The 17619-nt window shown below is 40.7% G+C and overlaps 2 protein-coding genes across 4 annotated transcripts; one reads left to right on the forward strand and one right to left on the reverse strand.

The window, feature by feature from the left end:
* Positions 1-13729, reverse strand: ZNF189 (zinc finger protein 189). Of its 3 annotated transcripts, none has more exons than XM_032306430.1 (3): positions 13348-13729; positions 12557-12683; positions 1-2757 (listed from the first exon to the last, which is right to left on the reverse strand). In XM_032306430.1, the coding sequence occupies exons 1-3, from the start codon at positions 13378-13380 to the stop codon at positions 1037-1039; spliced, it is 1881 nt and encodes a 626-aa protein (XP_032162321.1). In that variant the 5' UTR covers positions 13381-13729; the 3' UTR covers positions 1-1036. The 3 variants fall into 3 exon arrangements, with proteins under 3 accessions (XP_032162321.1, XP_032162323.1, XP_032162322.1); XM_032306432.1 differs by having other exon boundaries at positions 12557-12638; positions 13348-13728; XM_032306431.1 differs by having other exon boundaries at positions 12557-12641; positions 13348-13727.
* Positions 13730-13899: 170 nt separating this feature from the next.
* MRPL50 (mitochondrial ribosomal protein L50) lies at positions 13900-17619 on the forward strand. Its single transcript, XM_032306444.1, has 2 exons — positions 13900-14043; positions 16647-17619. Exons 1-2 carry the CDS (start codon positions 13952-13954, stop codon positions 17032-17034), a joined length of 480 nt encoding a protein of 159 aa, XP_032162335.1. The 5' UTR covers positions 13900-13951; the 3' UTR covers positions 17035-17619.

The raw sequence follows: 17619 nt of genomic DNA on the forward strand, positions 1-17619 counted from the left end.
CAAAGCAAAAAACAAAACAGGTTTAATTATTAAAACAGATGAATTAATAGGTTTATATAACCATCAACTAAGGGAAGCCCTAGAACCAGAAATAAGGATTTTAAAATTGCATGCAAAGTCTAGTTACCATAAAAACCAAAGCAATACCAAAATATGTTTCCTAGTATAGACTCCAGGTCTTTTTATTTCCAACTCTTGGTAATCAAAATATGTACACTTTCGCATGCTACTGGTAGTGGAGGAATAAGATTATTTGTATAGGACTACAGTTAGGTTTCACAGATGGGAGGGCACAAAAAGAAGTGTCTTCCTCCACTTTTTCGGGCCCATCTTGAAAAAAGGCACTCCCAAAGGTTCCTTGGTAACATCTTTGCTAGGCTTATTAATTACTCATATAATCTTTACACGTAAGATTAATGGTCCACTCATTTCACAGATCTGGGAACCACAAGGCATTGGAACTGTTTCTTTAACTCCATGCCAAATAACTGGCTTTCTTAAACAATGACCCAGAAAACCTTTGGGTATCAGTTTGGAAAAAAAAAAAATGGGGCTGTTTCCTTGAAAACTTAATGATATGCTTCATTACTAGGCTTTGGCATGCACTGCCAAACATATTATGGAACTGAACGAACCATCATATGATGGTGGCAGGGGACACTCCTGAATAATTAATTACTCTAGTTTTCTCACTTCTGCTCCCTTGTACCAATGCAACTTTGTCCTTGTCCCTTTATTAATTATAATACCAAGTAATCTGAACCTGGGTTTGACCTCTCTCCTAAAAGATGTGTGAGAAAAAAAGATGCTTAAATAAATTACTGAGTCCTTCTCTAGGACCATCAAAACAAAGAGTAATGGAAGTCTTCAGCTGCCTGTGGGCAGCTGTCCACCTTTCACAGAATCTTTAGAAACCATTTATTTGCCTGAGGCCAAGGACAATCTGCTTTGTCACTAAAACTCACAGGGAGCCATACTGAAACTGCACTTGGGTAGCTAGTCTCAAGTCAAACTGAGCTTGAATACGTCTCTACATTTACTGCATCCATGTAGTGTGCAATTTCTGATGCTGAATAAGAGATATGCGGCAATTGAAGGCTTCGCCACAAGCATCACATTCATGGGTTTCTTGGGTTTTTGCCTCTGTGTGGATCTTCTGATGGTTGACAAGGCTGCGCTGTTGACTAAAACTTTTGTCACACTTCTCACACTTGTAAGGTTTCTCTCCTGTGTGTATTCTCTGATGCTGAATTAGGCCCGAGTTCCGGCTAAAGGCCTTCCCGCATTCATCACATTTATGGGGTTTATTACCTGTGTGAACACCCTGATGTCGGATAAGATTACAAAGCTGACTAAAGCTTTTGCCGCACTGTCTGCACAGATAAGGTCTCTCACCAGTGTGGATTCTTTGATGTTCAATAAGAAATGAGCTCCGACTGAAGCTTTTCCCGCATACAGTACACAGATAGGGCTTTTCACCAGTGTGGATTCTTTGATGTTGTACAAGGTGTGCACTGACACTGAAAGTTTTTCCACATTCATCACATTTATAAGATTTTTCCTTGGGGTAGACTTCCTGCTGTATAACAAGACTGCAATTTGGATCAAAACTTTCCTTGGTTTCATTGTATGAGTAAGTCTTCTCTCTGGTGTGGATTCTCTGATGCTGAATAAGACCTGAGCTTCTGCTAAAGGCTTTTCCACATTCCTCACATTTATGGGGTTTGTCTCCTGTGTGAATTCTCTGATGACGAGTAAGGTTGCACAGCTGACTGAAGCTTTTCCCGCACTCTTTGCACTGATAAGGTCTTTCACCTGTATGGATCCTCTGATGCTCAATAAGGAATGAGCTCCGACTGAAGCTTTTTCCACATTCGATACAAAGAAAAGGCTTCTCACCAGTGTGGATTTTTTGGTGTTGTATAAGGTATGTACTTAATCTAAAAGCTTTCCCACATTCTCCACATTTATGAGGTCTTTCCCCAGTGTGAATTCTCTGATGTTCAACAAGTAATGAATTTCGACTAAAGCTTTTCTTACATTTGGTACAGTGATAGGGTTTCTCACCAGTGTGAGTTCTCTGATGTTCAATAAGGTGTGACTTCCAACTGAAGGCTTTCCCACAGTCACTACATTTATGGGGTTTCTCACCTGTGTGAATCCTTTGATGTTTAACAAGGCTCCTTCTCTGGCTGAAGCTCTGTTTACACTGATTACACTGATAGGGTCTCTCTCCAGTGTGGATTCTCTGATGTCTAATAAGGGTTGAGCTCACACTAAAGGTTTTTCCACAATAATTACACTCATACGGCCTTTCCCCAGTGTGAATTCTCTGATGTTCAATAACAAATGAACTGCGACTAAAACTTTTTCCACATTCGTTGCATTGAAAAGGCTTCTCACCAGTATGTACCCTTTGATGTTGAATGAAATGGGCCTTCCGGACAAAACCTTTTCCACATTCTTCACATTTATGGCATTTCTCTTCTGAGTTTGATCTCTTACGAATAATATTACTGTTTCCTCTGAACATTCTCTGGTCCTGAGCCAAAGATTCCCTTGGTATTTCCCATAAGAAGATACCTCTCTGTTTATCTAACCTACCAACAAGTTCAAAGGTTTCCCTACCTATGGGATCTTGGTCAATTTCACTTTTGATTCTTGTAACTATTACACCCTGTGGTTCCACTTCTTCCTCAATCTCCTCAATTTCTTGTTTCACAGTTGGCTCCTCATCCTTATCTCTGTTCAAAACATCTGGAATAATAAATAGAAAATAGATCAGCTGGGCTCTCTTGTTAGCAAGGAGAAATGCTTAGGAAAGTAAGATTAATACAAATTAATCCACTACATCTATAAAATGTGAATGACTACTCCAGAGTATAGTGAAGATTAAATTAGTTTACAAAGCATTTAGGACAATGCCTGGCAAAGAATACAAGCTATATAAATAATATTAGTTATCTGAGAAAATATTTTTCTTGGAGAAGGAGTATGAAAAGAGTGAGTGTGTGAGTGTGTATGTGTGTTTTTAAAGAAGCAAGCTTTTAAGTTTTTATTTTTTATTTTTTTAAAGATTTTACTTATTTATCTGACAGATAGAGATCACAAGTAGGCGGGGGGGGGGGGGGGAAGCAGCTCCCCACCAAACAGAAAGCCAGATGCAGGGCTCAATCTCAGGACCCTGAGATCATGACCCAAGCTGAAGGCAGAATCGTAACTCCCTGAACCACCCAGGTGCCCCTAAGTTTTTATTTTTTTTAGTAATCTCTACACCCAACATGGGGCTTGAACTCACAAACCTGAGATCAAGAGTCACATGCTCCTCTAACTGAGTCAGCCAGGCACACTAAAAGGGTGTTTTTATAAGTAAAATGATGAGTTAGTAGGGCAAGCAGAATTGGGAAGAAGTCCTGGTAAATCAACAATTAGGCAAGGTAAGATGGGGAAACAATGAAATAGAACAAGTAGTAGTATAATGAAGTATTCTATCAAGGAAGAAAGGATGATGCAGGAATAAAAAACGTAGGTTCAGGAAAATATGAGTAAGACAGCATTACTGAACCATGAGTAGACCAAATAACTGACAGAAATTAAACAAAATGTTGAAAAGGATAAAAGACAAAAACAAAAAACAAAACAGGGGAAACAACAATTCATTTATTTACAAGAATTTACTTATTGCAAACAAAAGCATTCCAGGTGTGTGTAAGGATTCAGGATTCAAAGATAAGACATGAAGTTCCCCACCTAATAAAATGAATGACTAGTACACTGGGGAGAGAAAACATGATAAAATATTTAACTAAAGCACTCTTCTACTGAGACAAAATGCCCTGTAAAATAAAATAATGGATTATGGACACTGGGGAGGGTATGTGCTATGGTGAGTGCTGTGATTTGTGTAAGACTGATGATTCACAGACCTGCACGCCTGAAGCAAATAATACATTATATGTTAATAAAATTTTTAAAAAATGAGAAAAAAATGGATTGGAGTGACAAGGAGTCTATGATACAGAAAGACATAATAAAATAAATACAAAAGGAACATGGTCACAGTTAATGAAAGAAACAGAGAAAATGCAGTCTGTGGTAACTTACGCCCTCCCCTACTGCAAATCCTACCACATTCTTCAAGTACATAGGTTTCTTACCCTTCTAATGTAAGAGCCAAGTTGGAGCCATTTAGTTCCAACTGAGAGTCTCTAAGACATCTGAGAAATGAAAATCTTACATTTTCATGTAAGATGAAACAGAGTGGCATACAGAACTCAAGTCTGCCTCTGACTTTTTCCCCGATTTTCCCTCTCTTGCTCTCTGCTGGATAATTCCACTAGAAGAACTGATTGGTACCAGATATATACATTTGGCCCTAAACAATTTCCTTTTTTAGACTTCCTCTTTTCTCTCAATTTTCTAATTTTCTTTGGAAAGTTTTCTTTTCACTTAGTTCAAACCAGTCATTAAGTTATTTTATTCCAAAAACACTTCTCTTATTCCTCTAAAAAATCAGTAGAAACTTTATTTCTCTTTATGCTACTAATAGTATTATATCTTAAATTCACTTGAGAGGTCTGCTTTCTTTCACACAATGAAAAAGGATGAGAGAACTCCCTGAACTTTCTGCCCCCTGCCTATAAAGTTATCTGCAATGGTACATGAAGATATATTCCATTCCTATCCAAAGCTAATTCACCTACCTTCTCTTGATCTCCCATGTCTCTTGAGTACCTAACTACTACCATTGTTTCCTCTTTTTTCCATCTGTTCTCCATTGCCAACATATTTACATATGCTCAGCATACAAATACGCCCAACTTTATCTCAAACCTGAAACCCTTCTCTTAATGAAAGCTAAGTTTTGAAATAAAATCTTAACTCTGTAGGTCTCCCTTTCCTAGGTATGTTTCCCATGCCCACCTCTTCCCCTACAACCTACTGTGAAATATGGCTTCTGTTTCCAGAATCTAGAAAAGCTTCTTCTAAATCACCAATGACTCTTGAATAATAAATACAATAAACATCTTTAGTCCTTATTCAGCAGCATCTGACACTGTTGACTAGTTCCATTTTGACACTATCTGGCTTTGATTTCTATGCCATTATATTCTTTTAGTTCCCTATTTCTTCTTTGGCCTTTTCTAATAAATTTCCTTCATGTATTTCTCTTCCTTCATTAACTGTTGAAGGTTACTGTTACCCATATTTACATTCTTACCTTGCTGTCTCTATATAGTCTATTTACCTGTCTCAAAAAGGGCTTACAATTAACATGATCATCATCATTTGCTGTCATGTATGACTCCACCTCCAATCATCTTCTCTTGACAGGCATCTTCATCCATTACCCAAAGCAGAAAATCACCCTAAATTTTTCCATTTTTCCTATTGGTAAACAATCACCAAAATCAAAGATTCAGCTCTCTAGTATCTACCTTCTTTCCATGTCTTCCTGGATTATGCAAAAGCCATCCAATAAGTTGTCTCCATACTACATTACTCCACTGCATCCAGAGAGATGTGCATGAAATGGAATTCCAGTCATATCACCACCTGTAGATTCACTAGTACTCCATCACTTATGAGAGCAAATCAAAGCTCTTTCCACCATGATACTCAGCACTTCACAAAAGGTTCTCTAAATCTCAAGTCACCCTCCTACCCACTCTCTCACACTGCAAAGTGGGCAAATTGCTTATGCTAATCTTATTTTTTTTTAAGATTTTATTTATTGATTTGACAGACAGAGATCACAAGTAAGCAGAGAAGCAAGCAGAGAGAGAGAGGAGGTAGCAGGCTCCCTGCTGAGCAAAGAGCCCAATGCGGGGCTCGATCCCAGTACCCTGAGATCATGACCTGAGCTGAAGGCAGAGGCTCTAACCTACTGAGCCACCCAGGTGCCCCGCTTATGCTAATCTTCTATGCCATTTCTTCGAACATCTCATTTTACTAAATGTCCCCCAACACTGTTTACCTGGCAAACTCCCGGTTTCTCTTTAAGATTCAATTCAAGTAACAGCTCCTCTACAAAGCCTTCACTAAGCCCAAGTAGCAGACTTAGATGTTCTGTTTTTTATTACCACCCCTCATCCACAGCTGCATTATAGCTATTATATGCACTGTTATTGCGCTGTATTTACCTCCTCCGTGGGACTGTAAATTCCTTGTGAGAAGGGAAAGTCTCTTTATAATGTTTACCCAGTGTTGTTGTTCTAGGGTTTTACTCAAAGGAATCAGATAAAATTGTTGTTATTTGCAGACAATATAATGTCCATGTATAATTTCTAAAAAAAATTAAGTTAAATATAATAGTAACAAGAAAACTAAAATGTAAAATAAATAGTGGTAAGTACTTACTGCCAAGAATAAACAATTAGTAAATGTTATAGAAAAATAAAATGTCTTATACGGTAATAAAAACCATAAAACCAGGAATAAGTCTCATAAGAATTGAATGAGAGCTTTGAAAATAAGCCATAAATATTTTCTGAAGGACGTAAGACAGATAAATAGAGTCAAGCAAATTGCTAAAGAGATTCAATGTTATAAGGATCTTAATTCTTTCCAAACCAATTTATGAACCCAACTATATTCCAATCAAAATCTTTTTTTTTTTTTAAAGATTTTATTTATTCATTTGAGAGAGAGACAGAGCACAAGCAGGGAGACAGGCAGAGGGAGAGAGAGAAGCAGACTCCACGCCGAGCAGAGAGCCCGATGTGGGGCTCGATCCCAGGACCCTGGGACCATGACCTGAGCCGAAGGCAGATGCTTAACCCACTGAGCCACCCAGGCGCCCCGCCAATCAAAATCTTATAAATGAATAAAAAATCTCAATGAATCTAAATTTCAACTGGAAGAATAAAGAAAACAAGTGTATCCTAAAAAAGAACATAAAAGAATGATTTATCATATCAGACATAAAATGTAATACTCTGCTTAAGTAAATTAGACAGAGAGACACTGGAATGAAAATAAATACGTCAAAGAGACAGGTAAGGAAAACAAGTGAGTTTTGACTTCCACACAGAGTAGTACAGAAAGGACTATCCATTAGATCTGGGCTTGGTAGCTATAATCACCTTCTGAGGTCTCTGCCATGCTTTTAGTCTATGCTCCCATCCTTTGATCATATAGCTAATTTGCAGAGAATTGACTCAAAGTGCATCTCTACCAGGAATTAAAACTGAAATAGGCAGTTATTCTGAACACGACTAGAATTGTAATCTATCAACTCAGAAGCTATAGCGACAGAAGCATGTGGTTATGAGGAGGAAAGACCAGTCTACCAAGAAGAAACAGAATGCAAAGACAGAGTTCCTTCCTGAGCAATCCGATTTCTGTGTTTCATTTTGTTTTAAAGATTTTTATTTATTTATTTTTTTAAAGATTTTATTTGTCAGAGAGAGAGCACGCGCGCACAAGTGGGCAGAGTGGCAGGCAGAGGCGGAGAGAGAAGCAGGCTCCCTGCCGAGGAAGGAGTCCGATGGGAACTCAATCCCAGGACCCCGGGATCATGATCTGAGCCGAAGGCAGCGGCTTAACGGACTGAGCCACCTAGGCGTCCCAGATTTTTATTTATTTATTTGACAGACAGAGATCACAAGTAAGCAGAGAAGCAGGCAGAGAGGGGGAAGCAGGCTCCTCACTGAGCAGAGAGCCCGATGTGGTGCTTGATCCCCAGACCCTGGGATCATGACCTGAGCTAAAGGTAGAGGCTTAACCCACTGAGTCACCCAGGCACCCCTTGTTTTTGTTTTTAAAGTAGGCTCCACAGTAGATGTGGAGCTTGAACACATGACCTTGGGATCAAGACCTGAGCCAAGGTCAAGAGTCAGATGCTTAACCAACTGAGCCACCCAGACGCCCCTGGGTTTAGTCCTTTTCTGACATCCAGTTGCAGTCGTGCTCATATATTGTGTGTGCCACCTCTGTCCCTATAATAAGTTCTCTTGCTGACTTAAGCTAGTTTGAGTTGATTTCTATAATCTTTAATTAGTTTTAATACTATGGTAGCTGCAGAGAGAAATGGCAAGGAAATGGTGAAGTGGAAGTGGCTAAGCTTTTGGCCATAACAAGAGTTACCATACATTTTCCAAAAAGGGCCAGACAATAAATATTTTTGGCTTTGAGAGCCATATAGGCTCTATTGCAAATGTTCAACTCTGCCACTACAGCATGATAGTAGTAACAGATAATACATAAAAATAGGCACTTTTTTTTTTTTAAAGATTTTATTTATTTATTTGACAGACAGAGATCACAAGTAGGCAGAGAGAGAGGAAGGGAAGCCGGCTCCCTGCTGAGCAGAGAGCCCGATGTGGGGCTCGATCCCAGGACCCTGGGATCATGACCTGAGCCAAAGGCAGAGGCTTTAACCTACTGAGTCACCCAGGCGCCCCCAAAATAGGCACTTTATTCATAAAAATGGACAGTGTGCCAGATCTGGCCTGTGGACTGACCACAGCTGCCAATCCTAGAATCCAAAAGTGTATAGGAAGAACAGTTTTTTTGGTAAAAGAATGAGAGAATGGGGAAGAATCTGCATTCCTAGCGCTAGCACAATGCTTGATTAACTATTTATTGAAAGGATGAGTAGTTGAACAAACAATTGAGGAAAGAATACATAATATATATATTCTAAGTATATATATAATCTAAGAAGAGAAACAATGAGTTTAAGGTCTTACAGGAACAGCAATTCCCAATTCTGTCAAGGTCCAATACGGCTCAAGCAGACTAGAAAAAAGTCATTAAAATTGAAGACGTCCATTTCAGTTGAAAGAACTGGAAGACCTGGGGCCTGGGTGGCTCAGTGGGTTAAGCCTCTGCCTTCGGCTCAGGTTATGATCTCAGGGTCCTGGGATTGAGCCCCACATCAGGCTCTCTGCTCAGCAGGGAATCTGCTTCCTCCTCTCTCTCTGCCTGCCTCTCTGCTTACCTGTGATCTTACTGTCTCTGTCAAATAAATAAATAAAATATTAAAAAAAAAAAAAGAAAGAAAGAACTGGAAGACTGAGAATTGAGATCAAGCTGTCAGTTGTATTATTAACATAGTTACCAAAGTGTTTAAAGAAAAATCATCATAGAAAGGAAAGGTACGAATAAAGGACCAAAATTAAATTTGGAAGAGAGCTGTACTAACTAAAGAAGCAAGATGATGTGCAGTAAAACACTACGTTAGAAAAAATCAAGTAATTGTGATCTTTCACCAAGGGAACTCTTATCAAAGGAATGGTGACAGAACCTATAGATGAAAAGATTGCAGAGGGAGAAATAATAACCGATAAAAAGCTGTAGTTCAGCTAAAATGGGAACCAGAAAGTAGGAGATCACAGATGGGCTCACTGCCATGCCTTCGTCCATATGGTACTCACATCTAACAGTAGTAGGGGCAGGCAAGGCTGGGCATATGTCTGGTTCTATCAGCCAGGATACCATATGTGTGGATAAAGCTGGCAATGACTCAGAGACACCATGGCATATTGGGGAAAAAAATCAGCAGCTGATATGACTGGAGATTGAAGTGGTGTGCAAAAATAATATATGACGCTAGAAACCCAGGAGGGCTATTTAGAGAGGCCCTAGCAGGTACAAGAAATTAAGATTTTTATCCTTTAGGCTACCAGGAATTTTAAGTTATAAGCAGTTAACTAACAAAATCACTTTGGTGGCAGTAAATAGAATATATTAAAAGAAAGGGAAATTGGAGGCAAGAGGCTAGTTTATGGACTAATGCAGTAACTGGTCAAGAGATAATGAATCTTGAGAATATTCATTCATTCTATTACACAAATACTTAGAAGTATATAATATATATGCTTCTGTGCTGAGCATATAATAGAGTCAATGTTTAGTAGACTCTATATATGGTTCTGCGCTAAGTGCTGGAGAAATCAAATGAAAAAAATATAGTTACTGTCCTCATGGAAACCTGGTTAGAAAAATAACATAAAGAATTAGAGTACAGTGTGATATATTCAACAGAAGTGTATACAGTAACACAGAAAAAGGAGTACTTAATTCCAAAGAGAAGGCCCTTGAGATCTGAATGGGTTATTTGAGATTTGCCAGGTGTGAGTCATTTACATGGTCTTCAAAAGAAGATGACAAAGATTTTAGCACTCTTAGAGAGGATAAAGAGTACAGTGACAGCCATCAACATTTATATTATACTTACTACATGCTACTCAAGGTCCTAAGTACATTACATACATTAACTGTTAATGCTCACAGTAACCCAAAGAGGTAAGTGCTATTATTATTGCCACTTCGTAAAAAAGAAACAGGCATGGAAAGATTATGTAATTCACCCAAGGTCACAAGGCTTGTAAGTGGCTGAACCAGGATTTTTACTTACGCAGGTAAGTTCCAGATGCTTCTCTTAGGTGAAAGTAAGATTTGGGACTTATCACATAGAAGTAGGTGATGATCTGAGTATAGATAAGCTTTGCCAAAGAAAGCATATAAATTGAGAGGAAGTGTGAGAATGCAAGGCAACAGAAGGTAGCAACAGTTTCAAATATCTATAGAGAGGTGAAATAAAACAGTGTCCAAAAAATGTCTATTGCATTTGACAACTGGGTTATTACAGACCAATGTTAAACAATTCAAGGGGAATGGCAGAGGCAAGAAAAGGGGCTTAGAGATAATGGAAGGTAAAGTACAAAACACACATTAACTACTCTTACAAAAACTTGGCTATGAAGTGAATGAGGAGGTGACAAGGAGAAGCAAGGAGATTGTGACTCAAAGGATCACCACCCACTCCCTTCCTTCCCCAACTGGAAGAGTCATAAACATACCTATTATCAAAATAAAGGTACCAGTGGAGTAGGAATAGAGACTAAAGTTGTAAAGGGGAAAAAAAAGAAAAGATGACAGATGGATAAACTCTTGGAGAAGCGAGGAAACAGGAGTAGTCTTAAGCATGCACATGAAGGGCAGAGAAGGTGGGAGTTCACGTTCAGTAGCCTCTACCTTCTCTTTGCCACAGAAAGTGAAGCCACCACTGGGTGACGGACCCAAGGAAAACTTCTTTAGTTTTTGTAATAGTCATTAAAAAGAAGAAGGGAAAGAGTAAATCAATGATAAAAAACTGGCTGAGATGTAAAAACCCACTGCAGACTAGAAGAAAAGCCATGCATACATATACACAGGGCATCAGTCTTTTCAGTTAAAGAACTTCTCTTGCTGTATTTAGCAACCCTGGTAGGAGAAGGGGCAGATTTTATAACCAACACAGAATCTGAAGTCTGCAGAATGCAAAGAGCACAATGACTAGGTGGTGAGAGAGCTTGCTGGTGATAATTTATATGTAGGTCCATGGATTAGATGAGGAGATGAAGTTAGGACAGGACTGATAGTCTGGCGGGGAGAAAGGGAGAAGTCAAGAACAGCAAACATGATTAAGAATAACCAGGTGTAGGGGCACCTGGGTGGCTCAGTGGGTTAAGCCGCTGCCTTCGGCTCCGGTCATGATCTCAGGGTCCCGAGATCGAGTCCCGCAGCGGGCTCTCTGCTCAGCAGCTGCTTCCCTCTCTCTCTCTCTCTGCCTGCCTCTCTGCCTACTTGTGATCTCTCTCTGTCAAATAAATAAAATCTTTAAAAAAAGAATAACCAGGTGTAGGAGGAAAGGAGTAGGAGAGGTAGAAAGGTAAGAAGTTAGAGTAAGCTCCACATGGGCAGAGATGATGTCTGTTTTGGTCACCCCTGTTTAGTTAATCTAAAATAATAATAATGTCTGCAAAATTTTCAAAAGAGTAAGATATCAGGGTTTAAGATTTGCCTGTTTTGACAAAACTGAGGGTTTGATCACTGATGTGAACTGAACAAAAAAGGAAAGCCAGGTCCCTGAAGCAAATAAGGTCAGGGAATATAGTGAGGGTTAAGTGATGACTACATCACTGATTGCATAGGTGAGCATACACAAGATTCTGAAATGTGACAAAATCTATGTGTGAGGGACCAAGACATGTCGACAGATGACAGTGAGAAGGAATTGAGTGGGTAGAGCAAGACTGCTGAGGCAAGGAGAGAAATTTTGCTTGAAGGGTTAAACCAATGCTTCGGGAATAGCCCTGAAAAGGTAGGAGAACATGACTTCTCCCTTCAAGCCTTGAGACAAAGGATAGGGGAAAAAAAGAAAATGCAGGAAAATAAGCAGCCTCTGCCAGGGAAGTGGTGTCCTTGGGAAAGTGCCAGTTTTCAGTTAAGGCCAGGAGGGGTAAGGAACATTATGTGAAGAAGAACAGGGGCTCCAGAAGGCAGAGTGAAAAGGGGTGGGAGGAAATCAGTGGGAGGATGAGCCAGGAGGGAAAGTACAGAGCAATATGGGAATGAGATTATGAAGATAAGAAGCCAGAAAGGCATGTATTTTGGTTATTGCAAGGAAGCTAGGGATGACAGGCATGGAAACAATTAATGACTGAAAGATTTGAATCAGAACTTTGGAACAACGCAGTTTTGGTACTGGTAGTGGTCCAAGTGTTCTCAGAGTCTGATTTCTTATAGCCTCTCAGATATTTTAACCAGAGAAAGAAAAGATTCTTACCCAGTGAGACCAGGTTTCCATAATTCTCCATCATGACATCTTTATACAGGCTTCTCTGAGCTGGATCCAGATAATCCCACTCCTCCTGGGTAAAAAACACAGCCACATCCTCAAATGTCAGCAACCCCTGAAATAGCACGATTTCTGTAGTCAGTTCTTGTTGTCTCAAGGACAATTCTACCACTGAAAGTAGACGAAATCACTTATCAGGGCCAGGTAGGCTAGGAGGAACATGATAACCAAGAGTTCCAAATGGGGCCCAATTTTGTAACAGACAAGCACCTCAAACTAGATGATAACTGAACTGGATCCTTGTCGTCAGTAGTGCTGGTCCTAAAGATAGAGCTTTTCTGGTTTAATAATTATACACTAACATTTTCATTCTAGTAAGCTGTCCCCAAACTCCCCAAGTGTCCTGCACGAATTGCCCAGCTCCAACTCTACCCCACTGGCTTGGGACCCTGTTCAATTCCATGAACTTCTCTAAGCGTCTACCTTGGGTCCAAGCATCGTGACAGGCGCATAAAACACGGGGGAGGTTTAAAAATGGTGCCTCCTTTGGAAGAACTCACAAATGAGGGCGCATGTGTGGAACATTACTAATTTTCTTCACCTGATTTACCAAGTCGCTCTTGGGGAAAAAAAAAAAAAGGGCCAAGTGGGAGCACTACGGGGTACTTCCCTGCACACTTCGCTGGCCCTAAAGACCATGGTCAGGGAGGTGGGGGGGTGGAGGCGCGGCCTAGCTCCGGTTATAGCGAGAGAACGGTGATACCCAGAGGGGGACTTACCTTTGGCTCCGGCGGGGGGCTCGGGGAGGCCATCTCCTGGACAGAGAATCAGGGCAGGAATCCGCGGCGGTCGCACGGAAAGAAGCCTCTCGTTAAGGCCTACCCAGCCTTCAGAAATTAGGCCCAACGAAGGCGAGGCCTGCAGGCTGGGTATGGCCAGGTCCTGCCTTGGTCCCCGAGCGGTCACGACCCCAGCAGCATATCAGACGCGCTTCTTGGCCGTCCCCCAACCCCCAATTCCCTCCCCGCCTAGCTGCGCAGACTTCCAGGCCTCGCTAGAGCCTCCTCCCAGTTGCCAGTTCCTCCTCCTTTCAGCCAAGGAGCGCTATGACCGCCCGCCCCCGGACCAGAAGGCGTCACCCGGAACCTTCCGGGACGCCCCCCAACTACAACTCCCGTCATGCTCTGAGAGAACGCCTCGGTCCAGCCTCCGCCGGCAATGGCCACCGGACTACATTTCCCGGCGTGCAAAGGGGGCGGGAGAAACTAGTGGCGCATCACAGGAAAAAGGGAACACCTACCACTAAGCTTACATGTGACTGGCTGGTCTTGGCGCGTCACTGCCCCCTGAGAGCGGAGCGCTAGCAAGCCGCTTTATGCCGAGATGGCCGCGCTGTCCGCGTCTGGTGTTACCAGAAGAGGCCTCACGTGGATCGTCTTAGGGGCACCACGCAGAGAATTTTGGTCTCGACTCAGGTAAAGCGGAAGTTTGGATGGTGGGTCTCGTTCAGGGAAAGTAAGGAGAGAAACTGAGGAGGATAAAAGCACGAATTCAAAAGCGAGTGCCATGCTATTGAGACGCGACCCTAGTCCTCCGCTTGGGTTAGGGTTAGGAGTCCAGAAGCGTAAGCGCGGGTCTCCTGGAAGGCTGGGGCCCAGTGTTGCCTGTTTTGTCATCTGATCGCGGAGACACCGCTCTTTCCCTCCCACGTCGCTCATTAATTTATTAAGCAAACAGTGCGGACCACTTGTTCCAGGCACCGCGTGCGGTGTCCGGAAACAAATGGTTCGTTTGGAACGAGCAATATGGAACATGAACGTGAAAGCGCTCGGGAAACGAAGTTCATTTGCGCGGTGTCCTTCTTCACGCGCCAGATTCAGAAGGGAAGTGTGGCCTCCTCTTATTGTTCGTTTGTGTATTCATTGATTCACTCAACAGACAGTTACTAAACATCAGGTGTGGGTCAGCATTTCCCTAAGTAGTTTACAGTAGCGAAACAACGCCCCTTCTCAGAGCTCGGACGTATGGGGAAACTGAGGCCCCATGGAGAGGAAGTAATTTTGCCAAAAAGCGGGTTAATGGCAGAGCTGGGACCAGAACCCAGGTCTCTGATTCCCCGTCTGCTGCTTCTCCCACAGCACCCTGTGGGATATTTTGAAGGTAAATCTGTTTTGACTCACAGTGTTAGGACCTCAAAACTTGTGGGAACTTCAGGGAACCATTTATGCCCTCAGGGTTCAAGCAAAAACTCTTTCCATCCGGAAGGATTTTTGTCATCTGTTTATGGATTTATTAGCTTCCCCTCTTTTTTGGTGAATAGTAGTATCTCAGATCTTCAGGTTTGTTTCAGTCATCACAAATTTATAGTGTCTATTCTGTGTCAGATGTTTCGGTGTTAGGGATACAGTTGTTAATAAGTCCGACTAAATATTTGTCTTCATAGAGCATATATTCTGATGGAGGCAAAAACACAAACGTGGGATATAATTTTTAAAAAATGGTAAATTATGGAGAAAACTAGAGCAGTGTACTAAGATTACAGAGATGGGAAGAATGGATTACATTTTATTCTGATGGTACTACTGGCGTAGTTTGAGGAGAAAATGGGAGGTGATGAAGTAGACACTGAAAGTATAGACAACTCCGGGAGATTGGTAAGAACACGGAGTCTAAGGAGTATTTTTGTTTTTCTTTGAAGATGGGAAATTTTTTTAACAGCTTATTGTGTGCCCTGGGAACACTGTAGTAGGTAGAAGAAAATGATAAAGAGTTGATGCAGAATGAGGGCTAAATTGTTGGAAGAATCTTTAAGTAGGTGAAGGAAAATAGTGCAACAAACCATATTCTTGGCCAGACATCCATCCATCCATCCATCCATCCATCCTTCCTTCCTTCCTTCCCCTCTCTCTATTTCGTTCTTCTCTCTTTTTTTCCCCCCAGACATCTTTTTTTCTGCTGCTTCCCATTTCTGTAAGGATGACCCATCCCAGTCTGTTACCAACTCCATGGAAAACAAGAGTCAGATCATGAGCTAGTATTTCATTAAGCACTGAAGTAGTGTATCAGGCAGATTTCCTGACATGGGCTCATGTACTCAGTAACAGTTATTCATGCAGTTTTCAAAGGACTGCAGATCAATAAAACAGGTCTTTATGATAAATAAAACAGGAGTTTATAATTTGGTACAGTGATTTTTATCCAGGGATAATTTACCCATCTGGACATTTGGCAGTGTCATTTGGTTATGACTAGAGGACAGGAATGCTATGGCATTTACCCTACCCTGGACAGAGGCCAGGGATGCTGCTGGACTCTGACAATGAACATGATAGCGCCCTACAACAAAGAATTATCTGGTCTAAAATGTCAATATTTGAGCTCAGAAACCCTGACCTGGTAAGAGAAATAGAATGTAAAAAAATTAAAACTCAGGTAGGATGCAATATACTGTTAAAGCAATATAATGTGCTACAGTAGATCAGAGGAATTTGCAGTTGTATTTGGGCAAATCAAGTAAAGCTTCTTGGAAGAGAACAGTTCTGTTCTAGGATTTAAAGTAAGATTCTATAGGTGAAGATGAAAGATAGCCATTTCCAATAGGATATAACTTGAGGTAACACATGACACCAGGAAAGAGGGAAACAATGTAGTAGTTTAGTTTGGGTAGGGCACAGAGTGTATATAGGAGATTAGAGATGAGGTTAGAGAGGTAGATTGGGTTTAGAAACTGGGAATCCCAGGCAAATGATTTACCTCTTTACCTGTTCTTGGAATTCTTAGAGCATGTGAAACCTCCTTACCTGTTTTTGGAATTCTTAGAGCATGTAAAATCTATAATTTTTTTTTTCTGTGTGTACCAGACCAATTCAGTTACAAGCTTCTGAAGGCAGGTACCTACTACCTATATTACTCTCTCCACAGGGCCTGAGAGAGTAGTAAGTGTGCATATTATTTATTGATTTAGATAGATAGATAAGATTGGGTCTGGTGTTCATCAGCTTGTAACCAAAGATTCACATATTTGTAACCAAAGATTCACATAACCAAAGATTCACATATTTGCTTTTGATCATTCCAGAAAAGAAACAAAGCCAGTGGTGGCTGAGACAGTGGAAGAGGTGAAGAAAGAACCTATTTTGGTGTGTCCGCCCTTACGAAGCCGAACATACATACCACCTGAAGATCTCCAGAGTCGTGTGGAATCTTGTGTCAAAGAAATTTTTGGCTCATCTATACCTAGTAATTGGCAGGATGTGTCCCTGGAAGATGGTCATCTGAAATTCGGTTTGTTGGCACGTTTAGCTGATGACCTGGGCCATGCAGTGCCCAACTCCAGGCTTCACCAGATGTGTAGGGTCAGAGATGTTCTTGATTTCTATAATGTGCCTATTCATGATAGATCTAAATTTGATGAACTTATTGCCAGTAACCTGCCTCCCAATTTAAAAATCACTTGGGATTACTGAGCAATTCAGAAGAGAAGCATGTTGAAATCATTTTGTCCTGAGCAAGGGGTTGGTTATTAGCCTTGGTACTTTACCATGTAAAATGCTGTCAGAACTGTTTTCTAAATCCACTTTTTCTGTGGAAGAATGAATTACCTCTTTTTTTCCTCATGTCATGAATTAACAGCAGGATTTTCTTTTTTCACATTCGCTGAAAAAAAATTTTTTTTAATGGAATCAAATCATCAGTTGTGTATGAAAATTTCCTTCTCTGGAGGACACAGTAATTAAACTTGTTCCTATGATGTGAGGCTATTATATGTTCAGACATGATGTTTATTCTTCATAGGCATAAAACATGTTTTATGCAAAAGTGTGTTTTAAAATAACATGTTTTAATCCTGTTAGGACTCTTAAATCTAAGGTGGTATTATGTATAGGATAAATACAAATAAGGAAACTTGGATATTTGTAAAAGAAATGTAAAAATCTATGTTGTTTATTTTAGCAAGTTGTTTCTTTCACTGCTTTACTTCACAAATGGAAATAGAAAATGATAGTGTTCATTCTAGATTAAGCTCTTGGAATTAAAGTACATTTTTTGAA

Source organism: Mustela erminea, chromosome 12 (genome assembly GCF_009829155.1).
Source record: "Mustela erminea isolate mMusErm1 chromosome 12, mMusErm1.Pri, whole genome shotgun sequence".
In the NCBI taxonomy this organism is placed as follows: domain Eukaryota; kingdom Metazoa; phylum Chordata; class Mammalia; order Carnivora; family Mustelidae; genus Mustela; species Mustela erminea.

Bases quoted from the DNA above. Each gene is read 5' to 3' on its own strand.
- ZNF189 (XM_032306430.1), bottom strand. From the start codon at position 13,380: ATGGCCTCCCCGAGCCCCCCGCCGGAGCCAAAG. The intron at 12,684-13,347 runs GTAAGTCCCCCT...GTGCTATTTCAG, and splicing joins GCCCCCCGCCGGAGCCAAAG to GGGTTGCTGACATTTGAGGA. The intron at 2,758-12,556 runs GTAAGAATCTTT...TTATTATTCCAG, and splicing joins TGGAAACCTGGTCTCACTGG to ATGTTTTGAACAGAGATAAG.
- MRPL50 (XM_032306444.1), top strand. From the start codon at position 13,952: ATGGCCGCGCTGTCCGCGTCTGGTGTTACCAGAAGAGGCCTCACGTGG. The intron at 14,044-16,646 runs GTAAAGCGGAAG...TGATCATTCCAG, and splicing joins GAATTTTGGTCTCGACTCAG to AAAAGAAACAAAGCCAGTGG.